At 42.8% G+C, this 15,606-nt stretch overlaps 2 protein-coding genes across 2 annotated transcripts; both read right to left on the minus strand.

Moving 5' to 3' along the window:
* Nucleotides 1-457: 457 nt before the first annotated feature.
* On the minus strand, nt 458-5,127 carry SPTSSA (serine palmitoyltransferase small subunit A). The gene is made up of 2 exons (XM_030240251.2): nt 4,958-5,127; nt 458-1,694 (listed from the first exon to the last, which is right to left on the minus strand). The coding sequence occupies exons 1-2, from the start codon at nt 5,058-5,060 to the stop codon at nt 1,591-1,593; spliced, it is 207 nt and encodes a 68-aa protein (XP_030096111.2). The 5' UTR covers nt 5,061-5,127; the 3' UTR covers nt 458-1,590.
* Nucleotides 5,128-9,935: 4,808 nt separating this feature from the next.
* EAPP (E2F associated phosphoprotein) lies at nt 9,936-15,006 on the minus strand. The gene is made up of 6 exons (XM_030240546.2): nt 14,864-15,006; nt 14,212-14,393; nt 13,475-13,573; nt 13,020-13,143; nt 12,067-12,186; nt 9,936-10,556 (listed from the first exon to the last, which is right to left on the minus strand). The coding sequence occupies exons 1-6, from the start codon at nt 14,935-14,937 to the stop codon at nt 10,292-10,294; spliced, it is 864 nt and encodes a 287-aa protein (XP_030096406.2). The 5' UTR covers nt 14,938-15,006; the 3' UTR covers nt 9,936-10,291.
* Nucleotides 15,007-15,606: the final 600 nt, after the last annotated feature.

Here is a 15,606-nt window from a genome sequence, read left to right on the forward strand (position 1 = left end):
CAAAAAATAACAAAAAAACATGATCCCAGAAAACTACCCATGTTTTGTTGGCCAGTTATTAAGAAGTGAAAGCACTGAATTAGAGGGAGACTCCTACCAACTTCAGGAAAGCTCAAGTTCCTCTAAGAAGTTTAAGGCTCACTCTTTTTGGTTCCCAAAACAACAACAGGGTTTTTAATCAAATACATATGAAGTTTTTAAATACAGGGGAAAGCACTCTCTTCTCATGAGTACACATTTGAGAAAATGAAATAATCTGAAAGACAATATCTCTATAGATACTGTGAATCTACAATTTCTGATGTCAACAGACGTTGCATAAAAGACGTAACAGTACCGATTATTGGGCCATTAAAATCACAGTACTTTGGTCAAGTATCACTTTTGGGAAGTTCTAAGAAAAGCAAGCAGCACTCAGTAACACATTAACTTCTCCAAGAAAGTTTTGCATCAAAGCTCTGCTTTTTAACTTTTATTTTTTAAACAACAACAACAACAACAAAATTGTCCACTTAGGAAAGTTGTTACCCTCTTACATTTCAGAATACAAAACTGAAAAAAATCCCTATTAAAAAAAAGACAGGACTTCAGCCAAGTATTCAGCTACTTATTGCTGTAGTTGTAACTCAAGTCCCTTGAAACCCCTATGTTTTGGTTGTTTGTAGCGAAAACATGTTTGGAACACTAGCAGCAATAGAAAACCCCTTGAAAACCTAGACGTAGTTACACTGTTGAGTGAAAATCATCAGAAACCATAGCCACTGGAACAAAATAAAGAATCCTGTAAAAGTGAATTGGTAGCTAGAAAAATGGTTGATTTAAAGTGCTATCCCAAAGCCATATGTGGGCCAATGCCAGTAAAGAAAAGTCCATTTCCCCCCCAACTAGATAGAGTCCAGAACCACAGCACTACCAAAAACCACAATGAATGCAGTCTTCACTCTGCTTCAATGCCTCATCTCCCCCTCCCTCCTCCCACAGGTAGACTTGAAATAATTGCTAATTCCAAATTTAGGTGTTATGCACAAATATACTGTTGAACAAAGTTTGGACAGCGAACAGTACACCTGAGTTCAGTCATACAAACTAACTTTTGTAAATAGCATTAGACTAATATATCCATGTCTCTAATATGAATCTAGATGTATCTTCTTACAAAATGCATTAATAGAAATATCCAGGCAAATACATACCATACAATAGCAAAAGCTTTAAGCCCCATTTAATAAGATGACTTTCTGATTAAAAATAGAAGGCAATTAAGATTTACTCAAAATTACAATTAAGAAAAGCTTTCACAGTGCAATATTGAAACTGTCACAAAGTTAAGAAAATACTGATATCAAAGTACAATCACAATGTTAAAGTAGACAAAACTACTATACAAGGGCATATCTTGTAAAATTAAAGGGAATGAACACAACATAGGGGACATCTCACGTCCCTGCTCTACATATCTCATTTCCTAGTCTTCAGAGTCATAATTGTGTCTTCCGGACATCAGTAGAAATCTTGGTAAAACTAAGAGGTTCATTCTTCTGTGTAGACCAGATTTCAAAGCCCGGTTACTTCTTGAAAACATGTTCTTCATCACTGCACAATTTCAAAGTAGTGCAATATTGCCATGATGTGCTGAGGCATGAACACATAGCCTGTGTACAGTGCCATTCCGACAATGGAAACTAGCATGGAATCTGAACCACAGTTGAGGAAAAAAGCATTTGAATTAGAAACAACAGAAGACATCACAAACTACAGCATTAAAACTTCAGTGGTTACTATCTTAGAACATTATATTACTGAAACAGACACAATCAACTCTATTCAGCAATTATAAGCCAAAGAAGAACCTACTGAACACTGAAAACCAAAAAGAGTAGAAGCAATCAGCTGAACTGCAAAAGATGCCTTGCAAGTTATCCACTGCCTTGTCAGTGACACAGGAGGACAGGGCAAGAGCATGGGAAGCATGATGGAGAACAGAAACTGGGCACTGAGAAAACACACGTTTTCACATTCATCTTCTCAGATGTTGAGCAAGTCTCGCAGAAGCCAGCCCCACTCGGCCAAGCAGAAAAAAGTCAACCACCACAAAAATACAAAAGAAAACAAAACTACAATAATATGAGCAGCTTTACTGAATAAGAGCACAATAAATTTGTAAATATCACCACTTGTGATAGTTGTGGACAACTGCCTTTTTAAGCAGACAGCATTAGATGTTTTCTAACTACTTCACTCATAATGCCTAAAGCATAGTTTTGAGTCAAGGTGTGTACTTAAATAAACACACTCATTAGTACTTTACTATAGGAAATTGCCCTGCAAAATAAACTTCATGTGAAGCTATCTGCTAAAAAATCTGCAGATGACTACTACTTTATTAGCTGAACTCCTAACGGGGAGCTTTTGTAAAACTTATATAGAGAACTGAGACAACAGCTTATAAAGTACAAGTACAGTTGGACTTCTGTCAAGCTGTAGGGCTTTTGAAGCTTTACCTAAACAAATTCTAGCATCAAAGGAGACAGGAAAGCCCCCCGCTCAAAAAAGAAGGGGGGGAATGATCCCTCAGGTTTTAGTTTTCATATTTTTTAGATTCCGCACTGCTTTAGTGTGTAGCTCTGAGATTCATATTAAGGGATGGTAAGGTCCCTTCACAGAGTAGCTAGGCAAAACAATTCCGTTTTCTAGCTTGGGACAAGGACAACTTATCCAAATTTCAGGCCCAAGAGCATAAACAAAAACAAGAAGGATGGGACTTCATAAACTAAAGCTATAATACGACAATTAAATCCAATATGCTAATGGAGCAGAACTTATAAAAGAGAGAGACCTCACTTTCGAAGGGTTGTCCATTTTGTGGCCATTCTGGGTTCATCTTGGGTGTAGCCCTGGCTGGATTCTTGTACTGCCCAAGGTGTATCCATTGAGGCCTTTTAATAAATATCTTCCTTATTCTTTAACTCCGTCTAGCCTCTGTTCTAGGTCAGCCTTGAAAAGGCATCAAGATTACTACAAGATGATGGTTTCAGAAAGCTTAAGTTTTCAGAAATTCAAAAGTACACAAAATGAGAAAGAAAAGCCGTTGATTTCATCCAACTACCTGCAGAGATTCAGTAAACTTAGCCCGAAACACTGTAAAACACACTGGAGATTAACAAGCGTGATAAGGCCAGACAGCAGCACTCAGTTTCCACAGGTGAAACCAGAGGAGCTGTGCGTGCTCTGCGCTCTCCTGAGATCAAGTCTGCACAGCACAGGCGCTCCACGCCCAACTCATCCACGGCACAGCAGAGCTAGGAGGTGCACCTATTAGAGCTGCTTGGTGTATTTATAGTCCCAGAGGATTATGCAGTAAGAGATACTAAAATGAAGGTCAGCTCATAAAGCCATGTTTCCATATCAGTGCTCGCTTCTGATACTGGAGCACAGCCACGCACCATTAGTTCCCAAGGCCACTGTGCCCGCACTGCATCCATACAGCACCGGGCACACATGAACCACCTACAGACAAAGCATCCAGTTTGGGGACAAAAAACATTTTTGCTGATCTGAGATCAGAAGTGATGCTTGTGCTGCTCTTTACATTTGTATGTTATGTGGCAATTACAATATGAACATTTTATGAAAGTAAACATGCACAGGCTTTCATTTACTTAAATACTTCGCAGAAGGTAAAAAGGAAAAAAAAGTACTCGTGACTAAATATAACTGCAAGGAAAACAAAAATTAGGCTTCCTCAGTGATACAGGCATGGCATAAAAGGAAGAAGGTATGTTAACATGGAATACAACAAAACAATCCCAACCTGAACAATTGCAAGCAGTCTATAAAACTTACTACTTTTCTTTTTCAGTAATCTCCATTTATACTGACTTGACACAGGAAGAAAAAAAAAGACTGATCACACCGCTGTAACTTGGGCAACCACTTTTACAAAACAAATGTGAATTTCTTTACAAAACTAAGCAGAATCTGAATAAAAGCAGCTTCTTGCTACTGCTTATACCCTTCTCTATGTTAATGTTTTAGTTAATTTCTCTCTCTACCACTCAGCATTAACTGGAGACAGCTCAGGATCACTCATAATGAGACATCATTTTAAGTCAAGATCAAAAAATCAGAGAAAAATACTTGTGATGCCACAGCAATACTTTGTAAAATGCACTATCTGTATGAAAGGGCCGGGTAAGGAAGCAAACCTATAAACAGTCTTTATAGAGACGCCTTTACATGAGCATCTGTCAAGCTCTTCCATCCTAAAACAGCCAAGCAAACTTACCAGCTCGAGGATTAAATACCGATGTAATAAATGCCATGTAACAAAGCAGCATGAAAGCTTATGTTTGCAATGTTTTGCAGCGTGTACATTTACTTTCCTCTAGGTAAAATACAAAAGAAATCATTAAAGACACTTATCCTTAACAAAAAGGTCAGGATTTCGGTGCAAAAGACACAACTACCATAACTCCAAAGATATTAACTTATGCCGAAGGAGAAATGGACTAGGCTGCCAGACGCCCGGATACAGCATGCGAAACAGCACAGCGAGGTTCATGCCCAGCCCGGGCAGGATGTTAGTTTGGAAGGGTGAGAAGCTGAGTCCCCGCTAGGAGAGGTCAAGCCTCGGTCCCAGGCGGAGACTGCCGCTCCTCCGGCCGCGCTCGGCGCCTCAGGCCGGCTGCCCCCGGCTCCTCCGGCCGGCTCGGCTCCGCTCCCCTCCCGGCCCGATTCTCCCCCGCCCCCGGCACGACCAAGGCCGGCGCCAGCGCTCTCAGCACGACCACGGCCCGGGCGCTTCCCGAGCACCGAGCAGGGCCGGCGGAGCCGCCGCACCCGTCCGGTGGCCTCGGGGCAGCCCCGGCGCGGCGGCCGGACACAGCGCGACAGGGAGCGGGGCAGCCCCGGCCCCGCACTCACACCTCCCCGCCAGGCCCGGCCGGCAGAAGGATACTGAAGACGGTGCGCTCCCAGGGTTCCAGCATGTAGAGCGCGGTGACCAGCAGGTACTGGTAGTACAGCCACGACATCTGCTTCCACGCCGAGCCCAGCGCCATGGCGCTCCCCCGCCCGCCAGCGGCCCCGCGCCGGGCCCAGGCCGAGCGGAGACGGGGGCGGCGCAGCCGGGACCGCCCTCCCCTGGCCCCGCCCTGGGCCCAGCCGGCCGCGCTGCCGGCAAGGAGGCGCCGCGGCCTGTGGGGGTTGAACGGGACGCTGCCCGCGCTCCCGGAGCGGGGGAGAACGGTGGGATTGCACAGCGTTTCCCCGGTTCTCCCCGCTGAATGCCGACATCGGGCCCGATCTGATTAAATTATACGGCTGACCCTGAACCTGGTAACCTCCCGGCCCGAGTCACGCCGAGGAGATGGTGCTGCAACCTCCTTTCTCTCATCCTGTTTAGTCTGAATTGGCGTTCTGAAAATCGCGGAAGAGCCAAAGCCTGTGCTTGGCCGGGCCTAAGGGAGACATCTTAAAAATGATCTGCACGAGTCTTGAATTTTATTTACTTGTTGGAGGGTAAAGCCTGCCCAAAAATGTGGCTCAGATAAATGCGACCTTAAGATAGGCCAGCTTTGTCGAGGTTAATCCATCTGAGTAGGAAAAACAAAGAGGTGATGAATGGCTGTTTACTGGGACTGTTCCTAACGTTGCACTACCCTAAGGCACTCGGAGCCAGAAACCAAAGACTCCCAGAGACTGGTTTGGGACTGTGTGATTAGGAAAGCCCTTGGCAGTTTATGCTGGCACTGTAGAAGGCATGGGTTGAAAACCCGCTGGAATAGGATGGCACAATCATCAGGCACCTTAAATGAGCAGAGCGTGTGTTGCAACTTTCAGGCCCTGGGTCCAGGCCAGTAGTCCAGACCACACATTCCAAGTGAGCACAGAATAGCTAAGAAACTGGAATTGACCCACTATACTTACTCTGCTTAGTAAATCAATTTGCAATTATGTCACTGAGCAATGTGATTCTGTCCTTGTAGCCGTCCCACCCCTACCTTCACCTGTGCTATTTATACAATGAAAAGTAAGGAAGTACAACCACAGGAGAATGCACATTTGAGTTACTGATACAGCTGCAAAATACAACTACAGGACCAGGAGATAACAGCAAAAAAAGAAAAGCAGCTGGCAAAGAAAACTTGAGTGTGTACTATTTTGTGTGGCAAGAATTTGAAATGGGATTTGATTCACCCTGAAGACATTTAGACACACTTTATCTATGCAGATTTATTTGAACGCCAGGAGAATTAATATCCTGACATAACTGCCTGTGGGAGCTGTTGCCACTCTCCAAGTCCGCTGTTGCTTGTTGCAGTCTCTGCTGGAGAAGTCCTGTGTTGGTGTTGCTGCTTGAGTAAACAGTGGTAATCATGAAAGGTGCCTTTCTGTATAAACATGTCCAAAGTTCAAGGACAAGTGGGGTATTCAGCACAACTAAAGCATTATTCCCATTCAAAGCTGCAGGAAGAGTGTCAGCATGGAGCAAACGGGTCCAGTTCCTGTGATTCCTAACAAAACACTCTGCAATTCAAGTGGTAAGGCAAGCAAAATGCAGCATCAATTAAGGATCTGGGATGAGAGGAAAGGTAATGCCTAGAGGCATGCCAGCTTCACAGTCTCATACATCTGCCCTAACCTGGCCCCTTACACTTTTTAGTATGGTACATACTCATGACAGTTTTTTTGCTAGTTAGCCCCTTATGGAAATGGACATTATTCCTCTGTCCAGTTTTTCCTCCTTTGCCAGCTCCATTCTACCCCTGCTTAGGTACTGTCATCACATAATTGTTTTCTCTGATACCACCTGCATCGACACTTGAGCCCTTTAACTACATTCTCACGTGCTCATGTTTCCAGCAGGTCAATGCAAACATCCTTAACCTGACACTACAGAGAGCCTTTCTGTTTCATCTGGAAGGTAAAGAGAAGTAAATCAAGGCCAGCATGCTCCAGAGCACAGACCATATTCCCTCTCACATGTATTCCTCCACACTTCTACCAAGAAACAGTTCTTCGTATATTCAAAATTTCCTGTGTACACCTCTTGGCTCGTGGCACAAAGTAAGAATTTATCCCACTTCACGTGATCCCACGGCTATCTGATACTGCAAGTTAGATACTTCACTCTTGAGTCTGAATGTAAGTAGTAGCAAAGATGAGATTGAAATCTTGTCTCACACATACCCCAAGAACCAGTAGAGCTCCATTTTGCTGCTAGGTTGCATAGGCAGGGGAAGGCACAGCATACTGACCAATAACGTGTTCAGCTGCTGCATCAACAGTTCTCCACTTCTTCAAGCAGAGGTCAAGTTTCTGGTGATTTGAAAATAGTAATTCCATGTTTTGCTTATGTAATCCTGACAGAAGAACCAGCATATTTATTTCTTCCTAATCTCATGTAACAGCATAGAATGAGTGTAGATCAGTAAAATACCACACCAGGGACTACAAAAGGTAATCAAAGAGTTACAAGATTTTATTATAATCTAAGGAACAAAAGATGTTATTCAGGTTTCTTCCTCCTAAATTCAAATATTTCTGACAATTCCTTAAAGCACATATAACTAGTTATTCCTAGTACTATTATGAGAAAAAAACAAAAAGATTAGGGTTTTTTTTTTTCAGACAGACCCTTGTTCATGGTACAGTTTAAAAATATCAGGCTATAAGAGATGTTACAAATAAAAAGTAAGAGTGTGCCTCTAGGGAACACACCTGAATGAAGACAGAGAAGGATCCAGAATTAAAAATTCAGTGGCTTCATAGACATAAATACCAAGTACAGAAGCTCTTTGTGCTTCCATAAAGAGGCTGTAAATGTACTAAAGCAACAGAAAAAGCAAACTAGTTCTATGGTAATAGATCTGACTATAAACTTCTTCTTAAAATGTGTCATCATAAGGATAAACAGCAATAAAGTCCAGTACTTTCTTCTACTATGTATATGTAAATATACATATTTACATGTACAACATTTAGCTGTATTACTAGGCATTACTAGGCATGTTGATTTACATGATCAGTGGCAGAACAGTCCATGCCAGCAAAATCAATATAAGCTCATCTTCCACTCTGTATAAAGGTTCAATTTTTTGATATTGTAATGAACCAAAAATCCAAATGTCATGACAATTCCTTCTTTATCAGTGTCCTGGTTTTGGCTGGGATGGAGTTCATATTCTTGTCAGTAACTTGGATTTAGTCTGAGAATAATGTTCTCATGAACACCATGATGTTTTGGTTGCTGCTATGTTAACTACTAAGGCCCAAACAACAGCCCCTGAGCCAAAGTAAAGCTCTAGATGAACATTCCAGCCAAAAGCTACGTATATATTCACTATTAATAAAGTCTTGTTATATATATTCATTTATTTGCAAACCTTTCCATATCTAGAAACCTGGGAATGCCTTACTAGGGGTGTTCAGGATCAAAGACAACTCCCTTGGTTCCACCTGGAGCCTTGGTGAGGCTTTAGTGAAAAGCTAGAAGAAGAATGAAATTTGAAATTATGTCAGCTTGTTTGTTTAACAGTATAAAATCTGGGCTACTTTCACAGCAAAGTCAGGGGAGCCTGGAGGCCTGCAAGGTGGACACACCACTGGAGTTCTGTTACCAGGCCTGGTTCTCCAGTCCTTGGCTGTGACAGCTTCTCCCCACTGTTGATCTTTTGAGGACATGGATGCTGGTCAAGTAATAGGGTACCTAGTGAGGTAGTTGTCTTAATCACTGTAGGCACTCTTCCATAGTAACAATTAGGTGCATTGCTTATCCTTTTCTAATTCTTTGCTAAGGATTATGTGCATTGCATAGCCTATCCTTTTATGATTCTTTGCAGTTTTGCATTATAGTAAATTACACTGTTCCTTAAATTGGTGTCTGTTTGTGTCTGTGTCTCTGAACTTCCTCACTGGGAAAACACTAAGTGGCACTTAGGATAAGTTCAATGTCTCATGCTCTGCCAGTGAGGAGCGCCACAAAAAACTGGGAGGTAGCCTGGCCAGGACAAGTGACCAAATTGGCCCAAGAGATATTCCATTCCCTGCAATACCATGCCCAGTATATAAACTGTGGGAGTTACCTGGAAGGCAGATGATCACTGTTCAAGGACAAGCTGGCTCTGGGTCAGCAGGTGGTGAGCAGTTGTGTTGTTGTGGTGGATTGACCCTGGCTGGACACCAGGTACTCAGCAAAGCTGCTCTATCTCTCCCCTCTGCAAATGGACAGAGGAAACACATACAAAGGTCCATGACTTAAGGATTGGGAGAGCTCACTCACCAAATACCATCATGGGCAAATCACACTGAACTTGGGGATATTAACTGAATTTATTACTAACGAAACCAGAGCAGGATAATGAGAAGAACAAAATCTTACTTTCCCCTAACTCACCCTGCTTCTTGGCCTCTACTTCCTCCCCCACCAGAAGCGCAGGGAGACAGGGAATGGGGGTTATCTCAGTTCATCACCCATTGTTGCTGCCACTGGTCCAGGAGAAGTCCTTCCCCTGCTCCAGTGTGGGGTACCTCCCACAGGACACAGTACTCCACTAACTTCTCCAATATGAGTCCATCCCACAGGCAACACTTCTTCCAAAACTGTTCCTTTGTGGGTCATTTTTCTGGAGTGCAGTCCTTCAGGCACAGCCTGCTCCAACATCAGCCTGCCAGAGGGTCACAAGTTTTATCAGAACACCTGCTTTAGTGTGGGCTCCTCTTGCTGTGGGTTTGCAGGTCCAAATTTTCCTCCCCACTGGGGGAGGAGGTGGGGGGGAGTGAGCAAGCAGTTGTGTGGCCTAGTTGCCAGCCAGGGTAAAACCATAACACAGACCACGTGTGCAAATCTATCAAGAACAGCCTAATGACACCAAACATTCTGACTGAATGTTGTTTATCACTTGCTAGAAAATAACCAATGCAGCTATGGAAAATCAGTTACTATTAAGTATTTATTCCAAGAAGCCATTCTAATACACACTGAGATGATGAATGGATAGTATATATACAGGGAATGATCATAATATACAGATCTTACATGGTATTTACAAAATATTTAATCCAAATGATACAACCGCCCACAAATGGTGGGAACGAATATTGCTCTCGTATACACGCAGTTAACTGTACGCCTTTTATAAACTTTGCAAAAAGTCCAACCATTATAAAGTTCTCAGATGAAAATGCACATTTTTAAGACCACATTTTCAAGAAGGCGAGTGTGCTTACATTTCTAACACTTCCTACACTCTGAAAAACAGCACAGGATTTCCCCCACTGCATTTCCACATTAGGAGTGGCTGGCTAGAACATTGAAGAAGTGAAAAACTTCATCTTTATCCATTACTGCTACTTCAGTTGAGCATTCAGTACATAATACTGGATGATATATTTCCTCTTCTTCTTGATTTGATTGTATAGAGCCAATTTCTTTGCTGTGCTTTATTTTCTTACTTCTTCTCTTTACCTTCTTTCTGTATTTCAGTATTTCCTCTTTGTTAACAACACAGTTCATCACAAACATTGCTCTGTACTGTGTTTTGTAAGATTCATGTCTATGGAGAAGGAGAGAAAATGCAAGTCATACCATTCATACAACTCTGCTTCCAAGAAATCTGTTACCATCACTGAGTATGGGATTAAAGACAGGAAGTAACATGCCAAAGGGCTGAAAGCCAAATAAGCAGGAATTTTATAAACAGAAGTCACAGCTACAAAAATAATAAAAACATAGAATTGCAGCCATCTGTTGTTTTCTAAGGCATTTTTTTAAAAATACTGTCTGCTGCTGAAAGAAACACCCTGGAGTACAATGGTATTGGTACTGCAGAATTATGCACAGCTACATATACCTCATAAGAGTAAAAGATCAGGAAGCTGTGAGTGTAAATGACTTATCTAATGGCACTGACATCCTACAATGTCAGGCAAGTCTGAAATTCCTTATTTATAAATAATATCATTGACATACCATGCTAGAAGCAGCATGTCTATAATAAAACATAAAATTTCAGCTGTCATCAGTCTTAACAACTGTATATCTAGAGTACGTAGCAAAATTCAGTACTGTAGTTCAATTTAACACAATGTCCCTCAGGCTGCAATTTTACAGCAGCCTGAATGAATGCAACAGTGGCTGCAGAAGTCCAATCTTGAATTCTGCTGGCTTATTGCTTGTATGACACTGTGCTGAGCTACTGCAGTGGATTAAACCCAAGAAAGACCATAAAAATAGTTTTCTGTTAGCTTAGCAAGCTGAAATACTTAACTACAGAAAAAGGTCAAGGAGTACCAGAGCCAGTAAAGTGAAAACAGAGAAAAACATTTCCCAGTGCTTAGATGATTTCAGGCTGCTGTCGAATTTCATCCTCTATCACCAAAAATAATAAATACAGGTACAATACTCAATACAGGTATTTTATTCCTCATTTCAGAAGATTTCTTTCTACTTTACTCCCAGTTCTAGAGTCCTTTCCTTAGCACAGGTTAGCAGCACTAACTAGGCCTGCAATGCAGTCACATACTGAAGAGTAGCAAAACACACTGTGGACTCTCACCTAAATACCTTCCTGGCACTTTTAAATGTAACTGCACTCAAAACCCTAACTGCTGAGATTCAAACCAAGCAAGAACACACCATCTTTATTTTGCTTAATCCTCCTTAAACAAGACATTTTTAGACAAAAATAACCTAGAATAGTTTTATGCCTCTAAACATCAAGCCAAAATATATATATATATATATATAGGTATCTCTAAAATCCCCAATTCTGCCTGAAATGCCTGTCTCCGCAGTTACTATTTTTAAAAAAAATTTACCTACTCCACTATGCTAACATTCTACCCTATTCTTCCCCATCTCCACACTGCAGGTCAAACTGATCATCACTCTTACAAACCAGTATCTTACCCTAAATCTGACTCACATCGACCTGCCTTCTCGTTATTAGGGCCACCTTATGAGACAGTTGATAAAAATCCATAGATCAAGCTGAATATACTAACAATACTACCGACCAAGAAAAAGAAATTACAAAGAGACCCCTTATTGTTCACTGTTGTTACCTCTGGCAGTCCAGGCATAATGTTGTCATGCAGGCAGGGCAGTTCAGAACAGCATCACTATTTGGAACAGCTGCAGGTTTTGCCTGCCGCTGCTGTGGTGCCCTTCTCTGGTTCCGGTACCTACCAATTCGAGAGAGGAGGAAGCAGAGACAAAAAGTGAAATTACATGCCCTCGCTGTTGGTCATATCAGTTCAATGTCAAACCTCTCTTTGCATTAAAATACACCAATTAGTACCTGGCTCATTCTGGACACCTTTTGCATTAACTCAAAGAACATAAATGAGAAGGTGAGGGGAAAACACATACCAGTATCTTTTGATTTACAGAGTATTTTCATTTGATGAGACAAATACATCTGGCATGAGAATTTGTGCCTAACAACCCTCTTCTCTGACAAAGCAGGTATCTCAAGTACTATCTCTGCAGGCAACATTCACTATCTTCTTCAATAAATTTCGGTGGAAAATTTTACTTCTGCTGCAGCAACCATTTTTCTACTTCAACTTTCAAAAAACCCTCATTAAAGTACCTTTGTATTGTTCCTGTTTTCTCTGCACATTTTGTGGCTTGCTAAGTTCAAAGTTTTCCAAAACCAGAAATTCACTATTTAACAGGAACAAATATTAGTCAGCAATCAAATTATCTTGCAACATTTTAATTTATAGTGTGATTGTTTAGATGAGATCTACAGATGAAACTGGCTTAGAAAATTTTGAAATCTTGATTTAAAAATTTTTAAAGTTCTGTGTCCTTTTGAAGACTCAAATTCTATTACATACACCCAAAACATTTTACAGGCTTTTAAGTTTCTTATGCTTTAAGTTTATATATAAAAAATAGCTTCATATCATGGATTTGACAGCGTTGGCTTTTTCTCTACATTTACCATTTTAATTTAAAAGTTTTAGTTGATGTTAAGCATCTTACAATTCAAATATTTATGGTTGCTTACCCTCTCCTCTGTGAGTCTACCCACTCTTGGTCTCTACTGTCTTCTTCTGGGTCATACAGCAGCTCATCATTGGAGAGAATCCGACGTTGCTGATGTTTTCTGTTTTTCCGGACATCCTGTGTATCTGTTTGTGCAAGAACATAATACATCCATCAGACACAAATTATCAAAATACACAATATACAATTTCCAATTTTTACTTTCCATTCTTGCAATAAATCTGAACTGAAACTTACAAGCCTGGCTTTTCTCTCCTCCAAGTGCATGACCCCAAAGCATTATACTGGGATAAATCATAAAATTGCAGGAGCTGTGCTGAGCTGATATAGGCTGGTAATTCCTCTCAAAAATGCTGCCTTCAAACACAGCCTCTTGAACCACCCCCCCAGGGGATTTTACAGGATCTGAGAGAGTGAGTGGTACTAAAGATGCCCTCCCCTTGCCTCTGCATTTACCTATTTTATCTTCATCCTCTGAATCAGAATCAAAGTAAATGTCATCATAGTATTTTGAAGTGCTGGCAGATCCAGTCAGCCCAGTACTCGAGGAAGTACCTGTAGGTGAAATTAGAAGTGTTAAGAACACCCTGCTAAAAGGACAGCAGGTATATAGCCCACAACAAACTTTTACTTTCAAGTTACTTTGTTAGAGTGCTCTCTTCTACCTGGGTGTGTTAAATAACAGCTCTCCCAGTTTATTGCCACACCCATTTCATTCACATCACTTGTGCTACTTCATTTACAGGCATTCTCAGAGCAAAGCTGCTCCCTTCTCCTTTGAAGATGAACCTCAGGTACCATTTGAAGGACAGTTTCTCCCCACACTCCCTTTAGACACAGAGGACACCACCATCATTCTGTAGGGCCTGTCTGTGCCCTACAGAATACACAAGACATCTTTGGTAATGCAAAAGAAATACATGTGTGGCACATTGTTTCACAAACTTTGATTACAATAAAATTCACTAAAAAAGTCCCCCAAAATTTCAGGGCCACAGAAGTTCAAAAATGCCTACATGAACTGCCAAGCAGTCACTGCCACTGTGCATCATAATTCCTATTCTGTGCTGCATGGATGTATTACTGTAAATACTGCTACATATTCTTAACTATAGAACCAAAACCTAAAGATTATTTGGCCAGTAACATGTAATTCAATATTTCATACACAACAGATGTTAAGCTTGATTTACCCATTTCGGGTGATTTCCATTTGCCTTCCATAGTCTTCATGGTGGTGTTTAGTTCTGCTTCCATCTCCTTTTGGAACTCATCGTCGCTGGAAGACTCGCTCTCGCCAGTCAGGCACTCCCGTATCAGCTTCCGCTTCTGGTCAGGAGTGCCATGTAGGAGCACATCCACCTCATCCTCTGAGCTACAAACATGGAAGTGGAACACACCTAATTACAAACAGGCTAAACCGTAGCCACTTGGAGAATGAACATCTGAATTGTGTGGGTGCACGGGAGAGCCCTTACTCCTATGTTTATGGGCAATGTGCATATTAGAACACTTTATTAGCATAGGAGTAGTAAAACTCTGGTTGAAACGCAAAGGAGCTTCAGCCGACTGCGTGCGGCCTGCCACAACGGCCCCGGCAGCTCTCGCTCCGCGCAGGGCGCTCTGCGGTCAGAAACAGAAATACGCCGGTTTCAAGGAAATCGCCGCGGCTGATGACAGCGAGGCCCAGGCCGATCCTCCTGCACTCCGCGGGCACGCCGGGGTCGATGCCCACGGCTTGGCAGCGCCAGCGTCGCTGCGCGCCCGGGCCAGCACACGCCAGGCAGGGAGCGGGGCCCGCCGCCGCCGGCCCGAGCCCACCCCCCGGCCGGCAGCTCCAGGCACCTGCTGAGCGCTCGCTCCTCGTCGCTGGGCTCCTCCACCACGTACGGATCATCCTCCTCCCGCAGGCGGCTCATGGTGTTACCGCTGTGCTCGGCCGCTGCCGCAGCCAGGCCCGGCCCGGCCCCTTCCGGGCGCCCGGCAGCTTCCGGCGACCGAGCCCCGCCCGGCCCGGCCGCGCCCTGGTCCCGCCCCGCCCCGCCGGGGAAAGGCGCCCCCGCCGCCAAGGCCCGGGGCAGAGCGGAGCCCCGGCAGCGAGGAGCGGGCAGGCGGGTCTTTTCCCTTTTTTCCACGGTGTTGCAGGCCCTCGGGTCACCTTTTAAGCACTTTTTTCCCCAGAGTTGCCGAGCCAGAGTTAGAGCTTTAAGAGACACACCCAATACCAAGAGGCTTGGAAAAAATTTAATGAGCTAGTAACACTCAACAGCGAGGACTAATCTAAAAACTGTTCCCACATCCTACTTAAAATATTTACAATATTCTTAACTATATTTACATTGTCAGCGTTATCCCTTGTAGTCTATTTATAGATGAGTTCCTTAGGAATTATACCTGTTATATCTAGAAGATGAACAGCACATTATTAGTGTAGTAGGCATTGCTGGGAATATTCTCTGTACTAGGTAAGTTGCCAACACCCACTGGGCACTGGGCACCGAAGCCTGAGATGATGGGTACATGAATCAAAGCACAATGCAAACTTCTCTGCCTTGGCAATGTTTTGATGTTCAAGGCAGCAGGGTAAG

This window comes from Serinus canaria, chromosome 5 (genome assembly GCF_022539315.1).
Source record: "Serinus canaria isolate serCan28SL12 chromosome 5, serCan2020, whole genome shotgun sequence".
Classification (NCBI taxonomy): Eukaryota; Metazoa; Chordata; class Aves; order Passeriformes; family Fringillidae; genus Serinus; species Serinus canaria.